The sequence below is a fragment of the Astatotilapia calliptera genome, chromosome 16, assembly GCF_900246225.1.
Source record: "Astatotilapia calliptera chromosome 16, fAstCal1.2, whole genome shotgun sequence".
Taxonomy (NCBI): Eukaryota; Metazoa; Chordata; class Actinopteri; order Cichliformes; family Cichlidae; genus Astatotilapia; species Astatotilapia calliptera.
Window position 1 is genome coordinate 25,423,996 of NC_039317.1, and position 24,789 is coordinate 25,448,784.

At 40.3% G+C, this 24,789-nt stretch overlaps 2 protein-coding genes across 4 annotated transcripts in view; one reads left to right on the forward strand and one right to left on the reverse strand.

The window, feature by feature from the left end:
- Positions 1-1,465: 1,465 nt before the first annotated feature.
- On the forward strand, positions 1,466-9,321 carry chpfa (chondroitin polymerizing factor a). The gene is made up of 4 exons (XM_026145883.1): positions 1,466-1,964; positions 5,378-5,942; positions 7,491-7,673; positions 7,830-9,321. The coding sequence occupies exons 1-4, from the start codon at positions 1,675-1,677 to the stop codon at positions 9,090-9,092; spliced, it is 2,301 nt and encodes a 766-aa protein (XP_026001668.1). The 5' UTR covers positions 1,466-1,674; the 3' UTR covers positions 9,093-9,321.
- A 3,043-nt stretch (positions 9,322-12,364) lies between these two features.
- asic4a (acid-sensing (proton-gated) ion channel family member 4a) overlaps positions 12,365-24,789 on the reverse strand; it is a 97,329-nt gene continuing 84,904 nt past the window's right edge. The window contains exons 5-11 of one of the 3 annotated variants that reach the window (XM_026145885.1): positions 24,736-24,789; positions 21,516-21,669; positions 20,253-20,344; positions 19,989-20,068; positions 19,538-19,571; positions 19,285-19,395; positions 16,088-16,155 (exon numbers count right to left, since the gene is read on the reverse strand). In XM_026145885.1, coding sequence (XP_026001670.1) covers positions 16,145-16,155; positions 19,285-19,395; positions 19,538-19,571; positions 19,989-20,068; positions 20,253-20,344; positions 21,516-21,669; positions 24,736-24,789 — 536 coding nt within the window. In that variant the 3' untranslated portion in view covers positions 16,088-16,144. The other 2 variants (XM_026145884.1, XM_026145886.1) reach the window with 2 other exon arrangements.

Consider the following 24,789-nt stretch of genomic DNA (forward strand, 5'->3'; position numbering starts at 1 on the left):
ACCTTGAAGCAGATGGGCTCCAGCAGCAGAAAACCACACCGGGTGACACTCCTGTCTGATAAGAACAGGAAAGTGAAGCTACAGTTCACACGGTTTCAACAAAATTGGACAAAATAAGACTGGAAACATGTTGTTTGTTTATTTGATGAGTCTTGATTTCTGCTAAAGCATTCAGATAGTTAGGTAGGAACTCGGCGTAAACAACCTGAAACAACCATGTTGTTTTTATTAACATTAATAATAATAATTAATATATATTTTGGCACACTTTCCACCCAGTATCACCAACTGAGCATTGCCATCCAGAAGGGGAAAGCTCACGCTGGTTTCTTGAACATGACAGTGAGTTTTGCTGTGCTCAAATGGCCTCCACAGTCACCAGATCACAATCCAGCAGAGCAGCACTGGAATGTGGTAAAGATTGGCATCATCGTGCAGCTGATGTTATCGTGTCAATATGCACCAAAATCTCAGAGGAATCTTTCCAGGATTTGTGCCACAAATACTTACGGCAGTTTCAATTTACTTCAGAAAATTGGAACACTATATGAATTAGCAAAGGTATGCTGTAAAAGTAAAAAGGTCAGAAAACTGCAAAACTGTTATCTATTAACACAGCAAGGTTAACTGTTCTTTATTGTAATAATATCTAATCATTAATTAGATTGAATAAAATAAAAACAATCATTGTTTTCTCATTCTTATGCCCTTAATTTCAGCTATTAAGGTTACCTGTTTGTTACTTCGGTGTAAGCTGAATTTGAAAAAGGAAGGGAAGGGAGGGGGGCAGTGAAACGATGACAGCAGCTGCTGAAGTTCTTTAATTTGAGCTTGTGAAAAGAGGCCATCACCTGGTCCAGGTAGACAGGACCTTTGGCTGTGTTTCAGCTCTCCCTCACCTGCGTCTTATACCTGTCGTCAGTCGTAACTCATCGTGTCATGCTGGATGTCCAAGGCCATGAAAGGTGATCTAGACCCCCCCCCCCCCCCCCCCAAAGAAAATCTGTACGTGCACCTGAACACAAATGGCCCTATTTCAGCATGTTTCCTGTCTGCAGCCCCTGTAGCAGGTTATCTAGAGTCTTTACCTGGAGAAGGGTCACCCTGGCAACCACTAAAAGGATACCCAGTTCTTAAAAATAAAAATAGCTTTAATCCTAAACTTTAATTTAATTTAGTTTCTTTGGTGTTTAACATGTAGCTAAGGAGGAGGCGTCGTTCCCACCTTCCCAAGGCGAACTCGTAATCGGATATCAGGAGTGGGTGTCATTATTTTGAAGTGGAAAATATCTATTAGGCGCTCATGGGCACGGAGATTAAAATTGTGTTCAGAGACACTAAAACAAGCGGGGTAAATCCGTGTCCCAAAACACGAATCGATAAATACGATTGGCCAATATCCCTCCGCCCCGCTCAGCACGCACACACACACATAAATGTGCAAGTAGTCCCGCCTGTGACACGCCAAGCAGGAGGGGGCGGAGCCAAGCATGAGCTAGACTGACACGTAAGAGTCCTGCGTAAAATTAAAGGAAGAAGCTGCATCTTTTCCTCAAGTTGTCTCTGGATGCTCCACTTCGATGAAGAGTCGAGCTGTCCCAGTCCAGAGGCCTGTTTGGACGCCTTGAAAGCGACCGAAGCGGGACTGCCGGACAGAGAGATCCGACGCTCAAGATGAGATTTTCGTTGTTAATTTCTGTGCTGCGGTCGCTCGGCCCGGTGGTGATCGGTATTTCTTTAGGCTTCACGCTGAGTTTACTGAGCGTGAGCTGGTCGGAAGACGCGTGTTCTCCGGACAGTAAGGAAGGGGAGGCTGTGTCTTTAGGTAAGGATGGACTGCTCAAAGGAGCCCGAAAGCCCAACTCTATTTCTGCTGTCAACGATGTGACGTCCGAAGAGGATTTTCAACCAAGAATAGTCCCGTACAAACAGATCCAGCCGAGCGCCCCAAAGAAAGTTTTCAGGTAACTTGTGTTTGTTGGTTCACTTTGACTGGGAGAGCACAGCCTGAACAGCACGTTGCTATACACTACAGCACAGCAGGCCGCTGTGTAGATCATCCCCTCTAATGATGACTGGTCTCTGATGGTCATGATTATGATGATGTTGAAATCACTCATTGTGTGACTTCACATCATAACGCCTGCGCGGGTAACGTGGCCAGGTGTCCTACTTTCTGTGCACACCATTGTCCCTGTGTCCCATAAGTGGAGACAAAGATCTAGGTTTGGTTGGCGCAAGTTTACAGGCTCAAGTAAAGTGAGGACAAGATGCCTCACAAGAGACGTGCACATCTGTAGATGCGCACCAAACATGATTAAGAGGCAGAAAAGCTGCTGAAATTGCAGGTTTAACAGTTACTTCAATGGAGAAATGTGATTACAGGAGTTTGCAAAGAGTGTTAATTAGTGAGGGAGCTGAGAAAATTGCATTCAAAGACTTTTTTTTTTTTTTTTTTTACACATTCAGTCACTAATTCTCATGTAGCTATACGATTATAATTGAGTATCCTCATCATTGAAGCTAATAAGACAGCCAGTGGTAGCCACAGCTGATTCAGAGCCTGTTTCCTTCTAACAACGTGAAGTCTGCACCACTTCCTCTGCTGTTTTCCAGTGTAACCCTGGCCAGAGTAGAGCTAGTTTTTTTTTCTGTGCTACAGTATGCCTCCAAACTTGCATTTTTTTCCCCCTCTCTGAGTAAAGACCTTATTTAAGTGCTGGCCTCTGCACCCACAGTGGCTGAATTTCAGTTCAATTCCAAGAAAGGGTCTTTCCTCGTAAAGAAGTTCTGCTGAGGCTACAGATGAAAACGTGCAATTGCCGAGGTTTCAGAGGCAGCTTATGCCAAACGTTGGTTTGTTCAGTAAAGGGTGGTGCATCTTATAATTGTTCTTATGAATTATGCCTAACCCTAATCCCAATGAAGCTAAATGTGGGGCTAAAGGAAGTAGGCTTTCCCAGATCAGGTTGATACTGTCTTTTATAGCCATTGTTATTACAGACTCTGTTCCGTCTGGTAATCCTCAGTTTTCAGTTGCATCCTAACTTTTGTAAACTTGAGCCAATTAAGATGTGAACCACTGTCTTATAATGTAGAGTAGGGTGTGAGACTCCTGAGGACTGTACTACCAAGCAGGATTTTGACTTATCAAGGTAACTTTGGTGTTAACCCAGGTTGGTCTGTACTATTAAGGTGGTTCACTTTTTACCAAGGTTCATTGCTATGGTAACTTAAGCTGTGAACCTTGCACATTAAAGATCAGCAAGTACAAAGTCGCCACCTCCTGACCAATCAGGTTTTCTGAAAATAGCGCCAGCCTTCTTGGAAGATATCTAACCTTGATAACAGGAGGGTATAAAGTTATAAAGTTTGTTTTTAATGGCTCCAGTTTGACTTTGTTTTCCCGAAGAGTCAGTAAGAAAACTTCTAGGTTCAGTTGTCCTTGCCATGTTTTCTCTGTTGGGTGCAAACGATTTTACAACAGTTTTGTTGTTCTGCAAACATGAATACCAAAATCGGGAAACCTGTTTGTACTTGTGCGCTCTCTATCAATTGCATTTAGACAAAACCTACATTTTAAATCAGTTCTTTGTATCAATTCTTTACTGTTATCCATCATCAAGCTGGAGCTGAAAGAATAAAAACCAAAACTGTCCTATGCAAATTTAAACATTCATTTAATGGAATACTCGTTTATACCTCATCCTTAATGATATAGTCTGTTAACTCACACAACTTGTATTGTTGCAAGCTTTTCTTTCTGTCTTTAAACAGGCTTAACTTTGTTAATATAGTAGGTCTCTTCCAGTCTCACGGACCAAAACATTTAATGAAATCATGTATCACTTATAACACTAAACTACTGCACGGTCCTTTTCCTCTCACACTGCAGCAGCTGTTCATTCCGTTATATCTGTGTAAGCTATTCATATTTTCCTAATATCATAGTTTACTCTTTCTTTGCGAAATCAGCTTCCAGTAAAATAATCAGTGTGACAGGTCAGATGTTGCCAAAAACCCCTTTTTCATGTGAACACGCTGATATCTAGATTAGGAAACTCTGGGTTAACTTAGTGAGTTGATAACCAGCTTTGTGTGACTGCTTATCTCAATCACCAGTGTTATGTTAAATTAGTCCAGATAACAGAAAGATACGCTGGGGATTTTGAACTCGCTTCACGGTACAGGCCCAGGTCACCGATATCCAGAGCTCATGTAGATGTTCTCACATATACTCTTTGTCCAACCGAGAGTTCAAAATGCAAATATTTAATGTGGGACCACACATGTGAAGAGAACAGCTGCAAATTCTCTTGGGGGAAAAATGTTGTTTAAAATTTGTTCCACTGTCTTGAGTGATCTATTGACCAACAGTTGCAGCTCTAACAACAGGCCATTATTAATGCTATGTGGAGCATAACAAGGAAATGAAAATCAGTTTGGCGTTGTGGTAAATGATGAAACACAATGCAAGTTCTTACATGTTTACTTTTCCGAAGAACATTAGTTGTTACTTGTGTGTCAAGATATTTAAATCATCTAATCAACAAACTCTGTTTTGGTGTTTTCTGTTAAGATGGAAATATTGCGAAAGCCTGACTGGACACTGATGTTTAGAGGATCTTCTTGCAGATTTGAAAGGGGAAGGAAAAAAAAAATTAGTCAGAAATGCTGTAAAGTCATCAGGCAGTCCAGTGTGATTCTCTTTTGAGACTTACAATCCACCACTATAGGTCACTACATCATGTCTGTTTAGTCCTTGTTTTCTCTAATGATTTAATAATTTCTAGATGTTTAATGAGCTGAACAATAAATTACAAGACTCTACAACAGTTTTTGAGCCACACCTCAATAGTTTGCTTTACTTCAAAGGAGTCTGACATTCTTGACATTTTTTTTAACTGATTTTGAGCAATAGTTCTAAAGGCGTTCTGAAGGTCTTTTAAATGTTTCATTTGAACATTGAATGTGAATTAACGAGCAGTTAATCTGATCTTCGTACTTGAGCATTTTTCAGAGCAATGTTATTTTTGTTTGTTAAGCCACTTGACACTGACCTATGGCATTCATTCATTCATTCATTCATTCATTCATTCATTCAAGAATAAAAGACACCAAAACCAGTCTTGTGCCTGCACATAACAGACAACTTGGCGCATAACCAATTTTAAATTATATCTTTAGACACCAAATTTGTTTAGTTAAATTTATTTAAAAAGAACAACAAGGTGATTCCCAAAGAGTCATTACACAGTACTTTACATATGCGAAATAATATATTATGATATAAGATCTATTTAGATCATTAGTTCTTTTGTTGGCAGTTTTCATTCAAAGCAGCATCGACTCAGTCACCGTTTGACATCTCTTTCAGGGCCAAGTACATCAGCACGGAGTTGGGGATGCGGGAGCGTCTGTTCGTCGGGGTCATGACCTCCAAAAACACCATTAACACCTTAGGTGTAGCTGTGAATCGAACCATCAGCCATCATCTGGACGCTGTGATCTTCTTTACTGGTTCGCGCAGCCGCAAAATCCCTCACGGCATGTTTGTGGTTTCTCATGGAGACGAGAGGCTGATATGGAACATGTTCCAGACCATCAAATACATTTTCGACCATTACATCAATGAATACGACTGGTTCTACTTTGTCCAAGATGACGCCTACACTGAAGCCGACCGGATCAAAGCACTGGTGGAGCACTTGAGTATGGATCGAGAACTTTACATGGGCAGGCCTGAGGAGTTCATAGGTGGGGCGATGGAAGGGAGGTACTGCTATGGAGGGTTTGGGTACCTGCTGTCACGTAGCTTGCTGCTACGACTCCAGCCCTTCCTGGAAAATTGTAGGAACGACATCCTGAGCGCCCGGCCTGATGAGTGGCTTGGACGATGCATCATTGATTACACCAGCATAAACTGCGTTGGCGAATATGAGGTAGGTTGAGAAGTGGATTTAGAATCCTATGACCCTATAGACTTCTATGCAATAGGACATACTGACAGCCAGAAAAGTCGCTGTCTGCTGGCTTTCCGAAGTAATGCAGGTTTAAAGCACTTAAATCTACGTTTGGGACACAGAAACTTTTATACAGTCTTTGAAAGACCAAACACCTTTTTAATAGTGCATTTATTTGTGTATCAAACCATAAAGAAGACTTGCACAAAGTCTTTCATTCAGAACAGCCATGTGATAGGTCATAGCAGTTATTTTAAAAAACTTTTTAGTTTTTTTTAGTTTAGCCCTCACAGTACAAATCATGCTTTGCCTCTGGGAAAGCACTTAAAGCTGATGGACAGCTAGCTATATAAAACTGTAATTACCATGCAAGTACAGAGATGGTATTTGTGTTACAGAGTGGTTTGCTAATACCCTTTAGCCTTGCATTTTTTGCATCTCCAGCAGCACTGTGGAATAAGCAAACAGGCAAAGAAAGCACAGCTCACAGTTCAGCTTAGATTCAATGGCGTGAAAATCCCCTGTGGGTCAACATGCTCTGCGCCTGTAATGTCATTAACATTTAAGGTCAAACAAGCTCTGTCTGACCACCCTTTAGGCGATTGGTTGTGTCATTCAGGAAGTCTGCTTCACCCATACTAAAGTTTTGGTTTTGTTTGTATTATTTTCCATACATGTAAAAATCTTTTTAGCTTCTATTTACCCTTACTTGGCCTTCCCCCAAAGCAGGAAACCATCTTGTACCATAGCTGAGAGTGAATAACTTGGCTATCTTAAGTGCCCTGAGCCAGAATAGCTCCACCAGAGTCCCCTCACACTCCCACACCCCCAAGATAAGGGGAGAAACAGAGGCAAGCTAAAAGGCCTCAAATGGCTAAAGAAAATAGCTTGAACACAGACCCAGGCATTTTTTTTTCTGCTAAGAAAGAGAACACTGGTGACAATTAGGCTTCACTAAGTCTTCAGCTACAGGGTGTAAGTTGGCAAACATTTCCAACAGAATTGCTTCACTGCTCAGTTAAGCATTGTCTCTGTTCTTTGTTCTTTTAATAGCTTGATCAGATTGGGTTCACTTTTTTTAATCACTCAAGCTCCTTAGGTGGTTACTTTGTTTTCAGCTTAAGTGACCATGTCTGTAAGTGGGATTCTGCCGCCTGTGTCAGTCACTTCTGTTAGTTTCCTCCTTTTTTTTTTCTCCTCCTTCAAGCCTGTTACTAAAGTGAGAGACACCGTTAAGAGTGCCCAAAATAAACACATCCCTAAAAATGACCAAAAGTCTAACTGTAAAAATCTCCAGTTATAAACCGTCTTGTTTTATTTAAACGAAAAAAAAAAAAGAATCTGTCTACAGTTCACTGTGCAATTATGGTCAGCCTTGCAGCAGAGACGAGCACAAGATGCTGCCTGGATGGCATGTAATGTTTGTTTGAATGAAAGCAGCGCTGCATAACAGCTGACAGCTTGGAATAACAATAGGCGTGTTTGTGTCGTCGCACCTCATGAAAGGACCTGTGTGATTCCTTTCAGGGACTTCACTACCACCATTATGAGTTGGCAAAAAACTCTGATCCAAGCAAAGAACAGAGTGAAGAGTTTAAGAAAGCCCTGACCGTCCATCCAGTGTCTGACCCGGAGCAGATGTACCGCCTGCACAGATTCTTCACTGAGATTGAACTCCAGAAGACTTATGATGAGATTGCTAAGCTGCAGGTAAGCTGATTTTCAAGTGTCGCAAATCACCCATGGATCAGTCACAAATAAAAACCTGCCTGCTCGCCTCCATTGTTGGCACAAAAATACCACAATTTCAGTGTAGTACGAGCTGGGTTAAATGTGTCTATTTTAACACTTATTGTGTTTCCACAGGCAGAAATAAAGAATGTGAGTGTTGTTGCTTTTGAGGGGAATCGAAGCGCCCAGTGGCCAGTGGGGATCAATCCTCCTTTTGAACCAAAGTCTCGGTTTGAAGTTCTGAAATGGGAATACTTCACAGAGGAGGAGATTTATTCGTGCATTGATGGCTCACCCAAGTGCGAGTTGCGCGGCATTGACCGCATGGACGTGGCGGATGTCATTGACACCGCCATAGGAGAGCTGAACAAGAAGTACATGCCCATTATACACTTAAAGAAGCAGCAACTGATTAATGGCTACAGACGCTTTGACCCCATTAGGGGGATGGAGTACACCTTAGACCTTCAGCTGGAGGCTGTTAATCAGAAAGGTCACAGCCGCTCCATCACAAAGAGGGTTCATCTGGTGCGACCTTTGAGCCAGATAGAGATCATTCCCATGCCATATGTCACTGAAGCTACAAGGGTCCACATTATTATACCGCTTACTCTGCAGGACCGGAGCTACGTCGATCACTTTCTTGAAGTCTTTGCCTCGAATGCCTTTGAGACCAGCGAAAATGCAATCCTAACCTTCTTGTTTATTTATGACCCAGTGGAGGCCCAACAAGTTAGCCAGAATGATATATTTGCCAGCGTGAAGTCTCAGATAACCGTTTATGAACGCAAATACCCTGCAGTTAAAATCCCGTGGATCAGTGTTAAGACGGAAACGCCATCCCAGATCAAATTCATGGACATCATCTCAAAGAAGCACCCCGTCGACACGCTCTTCTTCCTGGCTGAAGTCAACACAAACATCAATTCGGAGTTTCTGAATCGCTGTCGCATGAATGCCATTAACAATTGGCAAGTATTCTTCCCCATTCATTTTCAGGAGTACAACCCCGACGTGGCTTATCACAACCAGCCACATCCAGACACACTTGATCTGGTCAAGGACGCGGGCCTTTTTGACCGCAGGTCGTTTGATGAAACGTGCTTCTACAACTCGGACTACATGACGACGCGCAGTCGGATGGTGGCGGACGTCCAAGAAAACGAGGAGATTCTAGAGAACATGGATATCTACGAAATGTTCGTAAAGTATTCAGGTCTGCACGTATTCAGGGCAATAGAGCCAGCGTTACGCCAGCAATACCTTTATGAAGTCTGCAACCCAAGACTCAGTGAGGACATCTATCACAGATGTGTTCAGAGCAACTTGGAGAGCATCGGTTCTCGCTCCCAACTTGCCATGCTGCTTTTTGAGCAAGAGCACGGAAACAGCACTTAAAAATAGCAGTGAAACCTGTGCTCCTGCACGTTCGCTAAAAAAGTCTCGAGGCTTGAATTTAGGGTGAAGAGGGCAACCGTTGTGCCACCACCCATCGCTTAAACTTTTTACCAAGTACAACTCCTGCTTAGGGGTGTAGGTGACTTTTAGTCACCAAGTCAGGTAACACAAGTGATTGTCTCTGTCTTCCTGTGTGCATTAAGGGCAGTTTGGGAGTGTACTGCACTTATATATAAGTGCAGTACACTCCCAATAAAACCTTTTCACATAGTTTTAATGATTGCGTCAAGCAGGCTTTGACCACTAGAGGGCAGAAACTTTGCAGTATTGACTTGATTGTTATGATTCAGACGTCCAATGCATTCAGTGGGATTTATAACCTTGATTTTGGTTCGCAACACTTGGATGTAATGCTTGTGCTTTTGACTATTTTGAATACAACAGGCATGATTGAGCTGATGTACTGGCTGCAGCTGCTCAACTAAACGAACCAAAACAAGTTGCAAAAACTTTTAGTATGTTGTTGCTTTTTCAGTGGGAATGTCCTTTAATTTAATGTCGATATCAAAGGTATTTTAAAGCGGAGCTGTCTATTTTTTTTTTATTTTTATTTTTTTTTTACTGGTAACCTATGTGTCCCTTCACAAGGGGGCACTGAAGTGTTGCACTTTGGTAAATACTCAAATCAGTAAATATCAAAAGTGCATATTTGCATATGTGCCTTGACAAAAATGACTCCACGAGGTATTGTACATCTATATATTTTTTTAGATTTATGAATAAAATCAATAACGCTTTGGATAAATGGGAGGTGTTACCTTTCACTGTGCATGAAGCCTGATACAGCGGTGGTTATCGCAGAAATGTCAGACCACCAGCTATCCACAGGCTGCACATGTGCCTCAAAGCAGGGAATGGAGCTTCTGAGAAATTGCTGCTGGAACTTTTATATAATAGATACAAACCTTTATTTTTATGTAGGCCAGCATTGTGTTTTTAAGTTATTCAGAGGTTGTCTACTTGTAAGTTTTCCAAGAAAACTTGCTTGCATGAGGCAGTAGATGAGGGCGAGGGCTCATTATTAAATGCTTGTAGCGATTGCTCAGATTTTTCAAGAGTCCCTTTTGAAATGTACGGTACTTTTTAAATTAGAATTGAATTAGTTTAGTAACAGCTGAAATAAAGAATGTATGAAGACATTTCACCAGGTGTAGGCAGTCTGAGAACTCCAAAAGAAACTGTTTTTGTTTTGCTTTTTTTTAAAGAATTTCAACTGTGTTGTTAAGATATTGTAAGTCACTGGTTGGCATCATTGTCCTCCCATGCGGTGTGCTCAGTTACACAAATGGCTGCTTTCTCCCAGTTGTAACGCTGCCCAATGGGGGTCTTTTCTGGTGGAGGTAGCGGTACTGGACACCATAATGTCATTGAGTATATTATAATGTGCAATATTACAGATAACACAGCTGAATATGTCTGATGGAGGACTTTTCATTCGAAAGCAGTGTGTATATCAAAAATACTGTACGTGACTCATTCTTTCTGTTTGATACGAAGTAAATACACTGTAATTTCTTATGACAAGACCTTTTAATGTATTTTCTCTGACACTAGACACTTTTCATCATCCGGTTTACTTGGAAATACATAAAATCAAGGCAAGTCCTGTTATTTAACTGTAAGTGGATTTGATGTATATGTTGGAAACACTACATCCACTTTGGTGGTCCTGAAAGGTGTTTTCTGTATTGTCTGCCATGTGAACATTTTATTTTTCCTTGACGCGTCTTTTTTCAAGATGAGTCTTTCTTTTTACCATTACGGTGCACCAGCTTATATGAATGTTTGTCTCAATCCTTTGAAGAGTACGATGCTAATAATGTGCATAATTGAAAATATAATCTGTGAAAGATTGCTGAAAGTGCTGAGATTACAATATGAAGTTATTGTGGTGATCTGCGTCGTCTTTGCCTTCTGCAGACGCGAGAAGCCCAAAATTAAAGGAGCGGGCAGATTAATTATCACATCCGTCATCGCCGAGCGCAGTCTCTTAAGTATTTTGTCCATAATTTATTCAATCTGTCATATCTCCTAAATTATGCATCTTCTAAACACTTCAGCGCTAACAGAGGCTTCCATGACATTTTCTGTGCATCTATAAATATTTTATAGACACTCTATTTTTAAACTTTTTTTTTTTTTTAAGCTTTATTTACACTCCAGTTTCTATTGTATTATTTTGTGACGGAATCAAGTATCTGCTTTGTCCTTTTGCTTTCAAACAGAAACAAAATTCACTTTGGATCAAGCAAATTATTTAAAATAAAACATTTTTTTTCTTTAAAATTTTCCATTGCTGATTGAACCTGTTGGTTTAGTGTTCAGTGCACGTGGGTACTTGTAAAACCAAAGCAATACTTTTCAATTTAAAGTTCATCACATCCAAATGTGTGCTGTAATTACCAATAAGCTGTGAATTGTAATTTTATTTGTTTTTGTTTTTTTTAAATAAAGGATGTTTAAATATGACATTTTGTCCTTTTGTTGTCTGGATTGCTGTGATATAACATGGTTGGCAATGCAGGAACAGAATCCTTTTTGTCCTTTAGGTGTCAGCAGAAGAATGCGTTTGCTGTCAGCAGCGCAGGTCCCAGACCAGTAATGGCTACTGGTCGCTACAAGCAGAGGATTGAACGTGTAGAAATCACATTTCTAATACGAAGAAGACTGTTTTAATCTCACAGAAATAAGCAACATTTTCTCAGCAATATTGCTGCCCACGTTAGAACTTGGGTATTCCTGATGTCTGGGTTGGGTAAAAACAGGGAAAACGTCGCAACCTTAATTACAGCTTTAGTTATTTCAAGGGTCTATATGTACTGCCCCGAGGCATGCTGTAAAACCGCATAACTACAGAGCAGCTGTGAGTTAATTGTAAGCCATTATTTTGTACTTTATTTTATGTTCAATCCCAGGACTTTCTCCTGTCGTGTGAGGACAAGGTTGTTTTAAGTCCTCCAGAAAGCAGTAAAAAAATTAAAAAAATTAAACCATCAAAAAAAAAACCCAAACAATTCACCTTTTAACAAGCAGAATAACACATTTTTTACCATCTCTATCAATAATCCTGCTCTCATCTTGTAGGAGCGAGCCTTCGAGATGTCTTTATGCAACCTTAAAGGTCATTCAAAAGGAAATAAAAATGGCCAGAGTCTGAATTGCTATTCAATGGTGTGGTTTGTAGGGGAATAAAAAGACGGCATACAGTGAAATGGGATTTAAGAGGCACTGGTTTTTATCTAAACTTTAATATTCATTGTATTTACCATATTTAACATTTATAAAATGTGTTCTAACAGAAGAAATAATCACAAGATCACACTTATATACAAAATGTAAGCGTTCCTTGTCACTGCAGGGATAGTCCATTTCCATTTCTGTCAGATATAGGATGAAATTTCTCCTTTTGAATTCCTGACAGCTCCTTGCATCACCCTGCACTTATATTTTTCTCCGAGGCCTCAGCTGAAAAAAATAAAATAAAATGAGCAGGAAAATGGCAGATATTCAAAACCTAACATCTGTGGCTAGTGAGATTACATTAATTTTTATGGGTAATGCAGCAAGCACATACAGGCTGATTGGTAGTTTAAGCTTTTAAAAACATAGGTAGGTCCCCTATGTAAAGGGAGCTCGGAGTAGGAATCCCAGGAATGTGAGCTACATGTTGTTAAGAAGGGAAGTTGTCCCGTCTGCTACAGCACAGACCTGCCGCCCACCGTGTGGTCATGTGGCACCTCACACAGGCTGCTGCTGCTGTAAAGTTATCTGTGTTTTTTGACGAATGCAGAATTATCTGAAGTTGTGTTTTGCAGTGAACCTAAACACACTGTCTTCAGGATTAAAAAAGCCTTTCCACATCCACTTTAGGCTTTTCCGTTTAAATAAAACTCTACAGTAATAAAGCAGCCCTGTATTCATCTCAACACACCAACCCCTGTGTGACTTCTCTGAGGATAGCTACAATTATTGATGACAGAGGAGAAGATTGTTATGCATAGCCTGTACAGGATGCCATCAGAGACTCAGATTGGGAACCTTTTGAAAATGTCAAAGTGACACATGATTATGAATATTAAACAGCCATGTATAGCCCATGATTACTTGAAAGGAGGAGGGGATTTGGCAGATGGAGACTGGAATCTCACTGTGAGCCAAAGTGATGTATGGTAATATTGCGGCAACAGAATACACCTATCAAATTAACGGGAAAAATGATGTTGTCATTTGTTAACATGAAATTCTGTATCGTGTAAGGTATTCTTGCATTTCTCAGACACTGGAGTGTCTGCCACCTTCTGTGTAGGAACGAATTTGGTTCACACTCTGCACCAGCGCATTGCGTGATACCTATTCTGACACGTGTAAGTCCAAACTACAGCTTGAGAGCACACATCTGCAAAAACCTCACTCAAGATTAAAGGTGCTTGTGATATAAAACATGCAGTCCCATGTCACCGATCTGGATTAGCATATACGCTGACCTTTCTAAAATTTCTTAGAGGCTTGTACTAGCAAAGCATACAAAAACTTGTATCAGTCCTGAATAATTCTCTCTTTTGGGTGTAACAGAATGCAATTAATTTGCAAAAGAAAATAATGAGGAGCTCACAGCTAGTCTTTACCGGCTACTGGGTAACCTCATGTACAGCCCCCACTACTCTACTGCAGGAACTTAAGCAAAACAACAATCTAATCCCCCCGGTTGTTTTCTTCTCTTATTATAATGAACTAAAAGCAAATTCCAGCCTTTAGGATTTGCTAAAGTAAACGAAACACAGATTTCTTTGTCACAAGATAAAAAAGTGTGAGCAGCATCTGCCATCTTACTACTACAAATATTTCAAGAAAGAACTGGATATTTCTGTTCAAAATCACACTCGAGCTCCTATTTAACCATTAAAAACAAAGCACAGACACACGGCCAAACAGATGAAACGTCTGACTATGATGTGGCTGACCCCGCACAGGACCCCATTCTGGTTGAGTTGGTCCTACTAGTTCCCTGAAACAAAAATCCATATCGGCAATGCTTCAAAGGTTGTCCATCCCATCTCTGCTATCATAAACAATAATCTACTTTAGGTTATACGATAAAACATAGACAATGCTGTTGTAAGTTCCAGTTTCTTATTTGAAAAGAATGGTGCAAGAAAGAGCCTTAAATCAAATATGCATTTCTAGGTGGCTAAGGGAAGTCTGGTAAGTTCCTGCAGTGGAAAAAAAGAGACTAGTCGTGAATCAGTGAATCAGTTTATATTTCCCTTTGCTTACTTGTGCTCTTAAAAATTTGTGTTGTCCTCTGTCCTTTTTTACATAAACCAATAAGAATATATCCGGCTCTGCCACAGTACCTGTTTACGTTGCTGCCACATCTGGATCTCCAGAGGTGGCTTCAGCTGATAAAACCTTCCCGCCGCAGTAATACTCTTCCAGCTTTTTGATTGTAATCCCTCCTTTTTTCATGGATCAGCTCATCTGAGCTGTGTCAGTCTAATGTGCTCAGTCATGTGTGCAAAATGTTAAAGTGCGCATGCAAACACATAAACAAACACACACACACGCTGGGTCCCCACTGTAAATAGCTGCTGTACTTTTACAGTAGTTCTGAAGGAGATGAGTTTGCAAAAAAAATGTGTAAAAAATTCTCTTATTGCTTATGTCAGCTTTAAGTAAGGATGCTAACCAAGATGAAGAGTGGATGGTGGGCAGAAATGAGTCGAATAGGAGGAATACTTAAAGCGCAACCATGTCATATGTGAAAACATAACCCGATCCTCATCCGTAAGCAAAGCATGTTTGTGTTGTCTCAGACATCTTAAAGGAAATGATGGATATAATAGTCACAATGCATTCAGTCCGTTCTTGTTACCTGGACGAAAGTATCGATGTCTGGCAGTCTACGTATCTGCAGATTGTAAGTGTACAGTAATTGCTACAATCGTGATCGCTATATTTTCTTATAAAAATTGTCTCTAAAATGTATAAATAACTAAAATTAATAGTACATAAGATATATATTAACTAAAAATAAACAACAACCATCGAAACAGAACCTTTAGAACTTTCTCATTTTTACGTTGGACTTTATGTACAGGTACAATGCTACTCTCTAACACCTTAACCACAAACCAGACAAAGTGTATCATGTGGAAAGATGCTGATAGATCTTCTAAGCCAAGGTCATATATTTCAGCCTAAATAGCTCCCTTCATACTTTGGATGGTGAATAAGGTATGCTTACTGAATTATTGTCATCTTGTATACAATATAGAACATATAATAGTATCTCTTTAAATAATTACATAATATATTGTGTAGATGACTTGATATGGTACACTGTGTTCTCCTCGAAGTAAGAGAAACAGTTTCAAGAGACATACATGGAAGGATACAGACAGAAAAAAAATCTGAGATGCTAGCTGAATAAATAAATCTTTTTTTTTCTTATTTCTTTCTTTTTTTGGAATATAAACTGGATCAAGGTGACATGCAGTCCTCCTCTTGTTCCCTCGTAGTGATCATGTACCAAAAAATTGGTCCTGAAATCACAAAGTGTCTTGAATCATAACATGAAGCGGGGCGATGTTGAGTGGGATCCCATCCAGAGACAGAGAGAGAGATAGAGCAAAAAAAAAAAAAAAGGAAAGGAGAAAAAGCCGTGTCCGTTTTGTGCCTACATACTGTACGTACAAGTGGTTTGTTAGCAGCACAAGTTTGGTGTTTGACTTTGGCTGTAGCTTTTCACTGGTGACAGCAAAGGAGTGACGGAAATGCCAAGGGTCTGTTATTGGTCTCAACACAGACAGCTCTTATCTTCTGTTGTCACCAAGACAGGAAACAATGGTTGGCTTTAGCAAGCGAAGTCCTCAAACACCCCATGGTGTCCGGCATGGTGGTGGTGAGGATGAGGATGGGGGTGAGGATGAGGGACGTGGTGGTTGGGGAGAATCGTGTTAGCATAGGCCCCCTCTGGGTGACTCCGTGGCATGTCATTGGGCTCCTGTTGAAAACAAAGCAAAGGGGGTCAGTAAGTATATTTATCATTAAATACAGGGAGTGCAGAATTATTAGGCAAGTTGTATTTTTGAGGAATAATTTTATTATTGAACAACAACCATGTTCTCAATGAACCCAAAAAACTCATTAATATCAAAGCTGAATGTTTTTGAAAGTAGTTTTTAGTTTGTTTTTAGTTTTAGCTATTTTAGGGGGATATCTGTGTGTGCAGGTGACTATTACTGTGCATAATTATTAGGCAACTTAACAAAAAACAAATATATACCCATTTCAATTATTTATTTTTACCAGTGAAACCAATATAACATCTCCACATTCACAAATATACATTTCTGACATTCAAAAACAAAACAAAAACAAATCAGCGACCAATATAGCCACCTTTCTTTGCAAGGACACTCAAAAGCCTGCCATCCATGGATTCTGTCAGTGTTTTGATCTGTTCACCATCAACATTGCGTGCAGCAGCAACCACAGCCTCCCAGACACTGTTCAGAGAGGTGTACTGTTTTCCCTCCTTGTAAATCTCACATTTGATGATGGACCACAGGTTCTCAATGGGGTTCAGCTCAGGTGAACAAGGAGGCCATGTCATTAGTTTTTCTTCTTTTACACCCTTTCTTGCCAGCCACGCTGTGGAGTACTTGGACGCGTGTGATGGAGCATTGTCCTGCATGAAAATCATGTTTTTCTTGAAGGATGCAGACTTCTTCCTGTACCACTGCTTGAAGAAGGTGTCTTCCAGAAACTGGCAGTAGGACTGGGAGTTCAGCTTGACTCCATCCTCAACCTGAAAAGGCCCCACAACCTCATCTTTGATGATACCAGCCCAAACCAGTACTCCACCTCCACCTTGCTGGCGTCTGAGTCGGACTGGAGCTCTCTGCCCTTTACCAATCCAGCCACGGGCCCATCAAGACTCACTCTCATTTCATCGGTCCATAACACCTTAGAAAAATCAGTCTTGAGATATTTCTTGGCCCAGTCTTGATGTTTCAGCTTGTGTGTCTTGTTCAGTGGTGGTCGTCTTTCAGCCTTTCTTACCTTGGCCATGTCTCTGAGTATTGCACACCTTGTGTTTTTGGGCACTCCAGTGATGTTGCAGCTCTGAAATATGGCCAAACTGGTGGCAAGTGGCATCTTGGCAGCTGCACGCTTGACTTTTCTCAGTTCATGGGCAGTTATTTTGCGCCTTGGTTTTTCCACACGCTTCTTGCGACGCTGTTGACTATTTTGAATGAAACGCTTGATTGTTCGATGATCACGCTTCAGAAGCTTTGCAATTTTGAGACTGCTGCATCCCTCTGCAAGATATCTCACTATTTTTGACTTTTCTGAGCCTGTCAAGTCCTTCTTTTGACCCATTTTGCCAAAGGAAAGGAAGTTGCCTAATAATTATGCACACCTGATATAGGGTGTTGATGTCATTAGACCACACCCCTTCTCATTACAGAGATGCACATCACCTAATATGCTTAATTGGTAGTAGGCTTTCGAGCCTATACAGCTTGGAGTAAGACAACATGCATGAAGAGGATGATGTGGACAAAATACTCATTTGCCTAATAATTCTGCACTCCCTGTATAAGTCATTTTGATTTAAAGGAAAAGCCCCTTATCCCTGGGAAATACTTGCTGCTAGTCAGATCATAAGATTCTCTTGTGTCTGATGTACGGTGCCATGCTTACCCACCTTCTTGTTTCATTCTTCTTAGTTTTTCTTAGTCTTTTTGTTTTAGCTGCACATGTCAGTCACTCTAGCATACCTGCCTGATGTTAACCTACAAGTTGTCAAAAATGCCCTTGAACTTCTTCCCGCTTTGGGTCAATTTTCTTGACCCTTACTTGCTTTCTGTGTCCTGCGATTAGCCTTTCTCATCACATAAGGAAAGCTTTAGGTTAAGGGGGTTTTATTATGCTCATTTCCACCTCCATAATTTTTTTTGCTATACTTTATACTGGGGCCTTGATGCAGTCATTCACATCATCCGCAGCCTGAAACAAGCTGTTTTACCTCTTCTTTCTTCAAAGGCCACCTTCTCTTTAACCCAACTTTCTTCTTACGTGCTGCCCATCGCAACCATGAGGTTTGAACAGCCAGAGCTGTGTCCCAAGATGACCATATTAGGAATATCCCCTCTCACTGAAGTGATAAAGCTCTAAAAGTAGGGTAAAAAAGTACAGGTGGTTGCCAGTGCTACTATGGTGTAAACTTGAAAATCCTGGTTGATTTTCAGAAAAGTTGATCTCTGACCTTGATCTTAATTTCAAAGTTACTGAAACTTGCACTCGCCCGAGATTTATAGTAGATGCACGTATGGTATCAAAATCATACGTTGCCTCGTTCTGGAGTTATCACATTCACAAACTTGGGAGTCCAGGCAGCCCTACCGCCTGTCCGCCTGGCAGGGTGCTGACAATAACCCCATCATCCTTTTACAGAGTAAAAACTGTCAGGAACTGGGTGTTAAGAGCCGACTGAAGCCTAAGGTTATGGATCACAGGGATTACTGGTGCATGATTAACATCGGCATCTCTTGCTGTAACAGTATAAATATTACAGAAAAAGCAAAGGAAAACACAATAGCTCCAATTTAAAGTACTTTCAGAGCTGTATGTAAGATGTCTAATATCTCCACCAGGCCAGCGTTGATTCATTTTCTGTAAGTTGTTAATGGATTTTAATGCGGTGGCATTTTTGCTTGTATTTATAACCGTTTCACAACCGCTTGTACCACTGACCTCAACAACAAAATACGATATTAGTCAACGTCTGACACAGTTTGTCATGGCATGCAGCGTGGACGTAAGACAGTCATAGTCGGATAAGAAGCCCATTGTTCACACAGAAATGAGCAACTTCCAAATAAAGTTGTGGAAGAGCTAATATGAACTCTGGGGGGAGGATGTGCTTTGCGCAGTGGTTAGGACTAATTAGGAACATTACACTCTTTATTGTTTTAGGATTGGGGGGGGGAAAAATATTAATTTGCTTCTCCCTTACGCACTCTTTTGTTGTTTTCTAATGCAGTTCCAGTGCTGCAGGAGAAGTTGTACACTCGGCATGAAACCACTGTAAGCATCATTTGTTACATTGCACCATGTGCTGTACCTTTGCTTTCATTTCCTCTAGACCCACTGTTGCAACAGTGCTGGCCTGCTGCTTGTTCTTCTTCTCCTCTTTCTGCGGCCTCAGCAGACGCTGTAGCCGGTGCTTGATCACCTGGTTTCACCGAGACCACAGCGGCAGGCAGGGTGAAAGAGAACAGATGAAGGAATGAGACAAGACACGCAGCGGTGTGAAAGGTTCATCTGACATGACGTCTGCATTACAATCCCTGCCTCTGATTTTGCTTTATTCATACATGTTTGGCAGTCAGCAGGCAGCTGGGTGTGAAGCTTAAAGGGGATACAGATGAGGCAGGAGTTCATTTCATGATCAGCGTTAGTACCATGTCCTCAGCACCGACCTGAGCGGATATTAGTTTCTCCTGCCTGGGAATCAAATAAAACTTCTCACATGCATAATAAGTGATAAGATTCACACTGCAAGGCCTCTCCTTAAAATTTCAGGTGATTTTGTCTCAGAAGAACATACTGACATGCTCAGTGGTTACATTTGGAAATTAAAAAAAAGGATGACAATTAGAGGCAACAATGAAGCACTAATGTGTTTTATAAATAGTGACTGTTGGTTGGTTTCTGAAAACCAGCGGGACAATAACTGTTAATTATCGCTAATTATACCGCAGCTACCGCAGGTCTGGTTTCATATTGTGATTGGCTGATACGTGCGGACTTGCATGCACATTGTACCTCATAGATATAATCCAGTATTTCTAAGACTGTCAGGATGCTGGCTCCGATGAATAAACCCATCTGTCCACCAATGTCACCTGAAAAGAAAGGACTTAAGTAGTGAAGGAGAGGCCCAGCGGACACAATACCCAATCTGCTCCCATTTTCTGCTAATGATAATGAAAACTAAGCAGCGCTGCAATAAAAACAGCTTTCACTCGGCTCCAGCGAGAGCATTTCATATTCTGAAAATAGAGGAAAAAAGAGGCAGAAATTACTTACCCAATAAACCTGCAACATCGTATGCCTTCTTCTGCTCAATCGTTTCATAGTTCAGAGCTTCGAAGAAGATATCTAAGACCAGGAAGTTGTCTCTGGAAAAACAGTGTGAATACCATAGAGAACAGTGAAATTCACTGGTAGAAATATAACGTAGTTTAAAAAAAAGAAGAAGAAAAAAATCAAGTCATCTTTATGCTCACTGTTAACTGCCAGGCCTTCAGCGCTTTACACAGATCTAACCAGCGCTTGCGAGATAATGAGGTGTTACAGGGTTTAACTGAGACGAGCTGAACGTGCGCTGACGGCATGCTTAGTCACTGCCACGTCCCCGATGTCTGCGGATTTAGAAAAGCTGGTAATATTAAATGTAGTGAGGCATCATACGCGCATTCGTTTAGCCATGTTTACTTTCTACACATCCCCAACAATTAGGCACTGAGAGGAACTGCAATGAATTACTTATAATTTAAATATTAGCAAATGATCTATATAAGATACTGCGGAACAGAGACTAAACATGTTTATTCACAGCCCCGTGTTTTGATTTGATCGATTGGCTGCCCTTCCAAAACTAAAGGTTGGGACAGCGGCTGGTCTCACCGGCAGAGCAGAGGGCCTGGGATGTCTGTTTTATGGACATTGGCTCTTATTGACATCATAAAGACCCCAAAGTAACTTAAATATATAAAGTAAAATTTATATATTTAAGGTTTGTCAATTCAAAGATTTTATACATCAGGATTTTATCAAAATAATAATAATAATAATAATAATATAATATCCGGATATCCAAAGTGTTGTTGTTCATATGAGTGTTATTTATCTAATTTTAAGGCCAGTTAAGAACCAGATGATTTTTATTATGTCCTGATATGTAAAAGAACTGACAGAGGGTCTTCTTTCTTTCTTTCTTTCTTTCTTTCTTTCTTTTAAATCATAACTGTACATGAGAGAAAAACCAAAAAGCAGCCGAGGTCACCTTTAGTCTTTAACATACAGACACAGAAACTTAGAATCTTATACTACAATAAATATTTCACATTGTCAGATTAAATAAAAAGGAAGATGCTCATACATCTACACACTACTGCATGACGAGCAGTTTTATAATACTGTACAAAATATAATTGAGTTTTGTTTATTTTTATGGGTGTGGGTCTGTCAGTGATTGCAGCCTGGAGGTCATTGTTTATGGCACTAGCACTGAGCACCACATCACTGCTCATAAGTGTGTTAGGTCCTGCTGAAGGTTCCCTGCCGTACCTGATGTAGTCCTCCGACTTGTCGTATTTCCTGGAGAGATAGCGAGCTGAGCCCTTGCTGGGGATTTTGACCATGGAGAGCTCTTTACCGTAGCGGGTGAGATTACAGGGCGTCTCACATGGACAGATGTCCCCGCTATTCTTCTGTAGCTGTGCTGCAACACAAAATGGCAGTGGTGCTGTTTAATAGACACAGACTGGGTCAGTTTCACTTCACCTCAGAAAAGAGATCCGCAACACAGATACCAGGTGGTAACTATCATTATGTACAGTTTTGTTCTTGCTTTATAAATCACTATTTGATTCATTTGTGCAGTTTTGTTTTGCCAGAGTCAAATTGTTACACTCAGTAAGACTAAGCGCACTTGTGTGCTAATGCAGTACAACATATACTTGTATATACTGGCTGATATGGATGAATAGGCTTGTTTTTATGCTTTACTGGGTAGAGCAACACTTTGTGCCACTACTAAGCATCGTTTGATCATATTAATCCCGTGCCATGCAAACTTCTCTTTGCTAATGTTTCTCCCAACTGACACTGTTAGAGAGGCAAGGCTGAGATGGTTTGAGCATGTGCAGAGGAGGGATAGTGGATATAATGGACAAAGGATGCTGAAGATGGAGCAAGAGGAGGAGGAAAAGAGGAAGACAACAGAGAAGCTGCAGACAGTTGGTGTGACAGAAGGGAGCATCCGACTGAAGAAGAAGATGATATTTTGCAGCTTGTTGGTGGTTTGTGAACACTGATACAAAGTTACAGTTAATTCAATTAACTTTTTGCCTTTTTGTGTAAGTAAATACTGAAAACTACCAGCTATGTGGGAGGAAAAAAAGCCATTAGTACAATTCATTCCAGTGATGTCACTGTGAAAAGCCCAGATCGTACATAGTGGTTTATTGAGGCTGGATGTAAAAAAAAGATGCATGTACAAAAGGCATCCATTGAAGTGCTGATGTGTAAACTGGAAGAATGTGCATAAAAATCTCACACTGTAGTATAAAAAACCCACAGATTTCATCTGCGTTCTTTTTTTTTTTTTTTTTTAAATCAAATGTATTTTTTTTTCATTATTATTATAAATGTATCTAGTATTTTATAGATATTATTATATATAACAGCTACAAATGTGCTCGTCCTGCTTCTCGCCCTCGGCCAGGGTCCTTTTACTCTGAATTTACATACATTTGTTCTTGCTCGCTTTTTTCCTTCCTTTTTTTTATCCCTTTCCCTGGTCGTGTGTTTGTGATTCCAGAACTGAGATTTCCATTTCCTCTCCTCCGGTGAGCGTCTCAGTTTCACGCTGGTACATGTGAGCTCCCTATTAGCTGCCGGCTTAATTCAAACATCTAATAATTTCAGGTGCAAATTTGTATACAATGAGGAAATAAGGGCGTGCCCACATCCCCTCCATGGATAAAGATAGGAGTGGAAATGAGGCTCGTGCATGTGCATAAAAATCCACAATAGCCGAGATTATTAAATGTGGATGCTGCATATGCATGGATTTCTAAATCTGATGAAAAAAAATATTAGCATGATTCTGCCATTGTGTTTACACACTGTTTTAGTCACACTCTGAATTTTAGGCGTGGTGTCAGACTGCTCAGACTCGCAATAACATTGCACTTTATTAGTCTTACTGACCAGTCAGAGAAATTTAGAAGCTGCTCTTGTCTGTGGGAAGACAGACAGAAGGCATCATAGCTTTTACAACATAACGCCCCAAAAGTTGGGACACTGTATAACATGTAAATAAATACAGAACACAATGATTTGAAAATCTCATAAACCTATATTTTATTCACAGTAGAACACAGAAGACATTTGAGACGTTTAAAAAGAGAAAATTTACCATTTTAAATGAAATATTAGCTCATTCTAAATTTGATTGAAGCAACACAAAGTCATGTTTACCATCCTTGCTGAAAGGTGCAAGAAATCATCTGACTGGGAGCACATGTTGCTTTAAAGTCTTATTTACCTTTCAGTATTGACGGTACCTTTCCAAATGCTCAAGCTGCCAACTCCATAGGCGCTAAAGTGCGCCTATGGAGCCTGTGCTATCAGAGCTACATGTTTAAAGCTAAGCAGGATGCAGTTTCCATGTTTACCGAAACAGAATTTCAAGTTTTGATTCTTATAATCACGGAACAATTTTTCCACTTTGCCTCAGTCCACTTAAAATTAATTTTGCCAAGAGAAGATGGCAGCTGGCCATTTTCACACGACTTATTGTCTAAACATCTTAACAAAACTATCTGTTAGTCTAATCAAATTACATAAGAGACAGTGACTATAGTAATGGTGTTTCCAGTAATCCTGTGGCAATATCCACTTAGAGAATAAATGGTGAAGAAGGGCTACATTAGGCCTAATTAACATGCAGGTATGAAATGCTCGCACACTGGCAAATACGTTTTTATAGTCCTGACTTTAAAGCATCACAATGCATGCAGGAGAGTAAATAGCTTTTCCCAGCCTGTCTCTTTAAATTGTAAATGCATTCAGTCCAGACAAAAACGGGTACGGGAGGCACTGAAAGCATAATTATAATTTGATGATTTATGAATTTTATAACTCAAACAATTAGGTTATTTGTATGCAGGAGCATGGTGGCATACATCATTTGTCTGATGTGGGAACAAAACATCTTTATAATATAAATATATAAATTACATCTTAATGTATTACCTTTCATGGGGGCTGAATCTATTAGTACTGTCTGATTCAGGAATATGACCCCCATGAATATGGTCCATTCTTGCAAGCTATATCTACAATTTCATTCAGCCATGTTTTAAGCTGGGTATGAGTTCGGTGAGAGAGACTTAATTAAATTTCTGGCTTATTTGGCTGATACATGATAATTGTACTTATGTCCACTATGGCAATAAAAAAAAAGCCTTTCTTTTACTGGAATACTCTTACTTTGAAATCAAGGTTCAGTATCTGCTGCAGGGGCAAGGCTGAGGAGTCCAGATATGCAGGAATGAAGGGGTTTTCATATTAAGAGTTCAACAATGGAAGCAGAACAGTCATCAAGCTCTAAAGTGACTAAATCACAATGAGGAAAAGTCATTTTAAAACCCAGTCTACCTCCAGGTATTTGTAATACAGGGGAAAAAAAATCCTTATCATATTTACTGATTGTGTTTCCATTTCCCTTCGGGGGAGTCAATTATAATGAGAAAAGAAATGAAGGGAGATTGTTTCTTACCAAGCGCTTTGTCAACACAGTTGATTTTACTGGGAGGGCAGATATCTGCGGTTC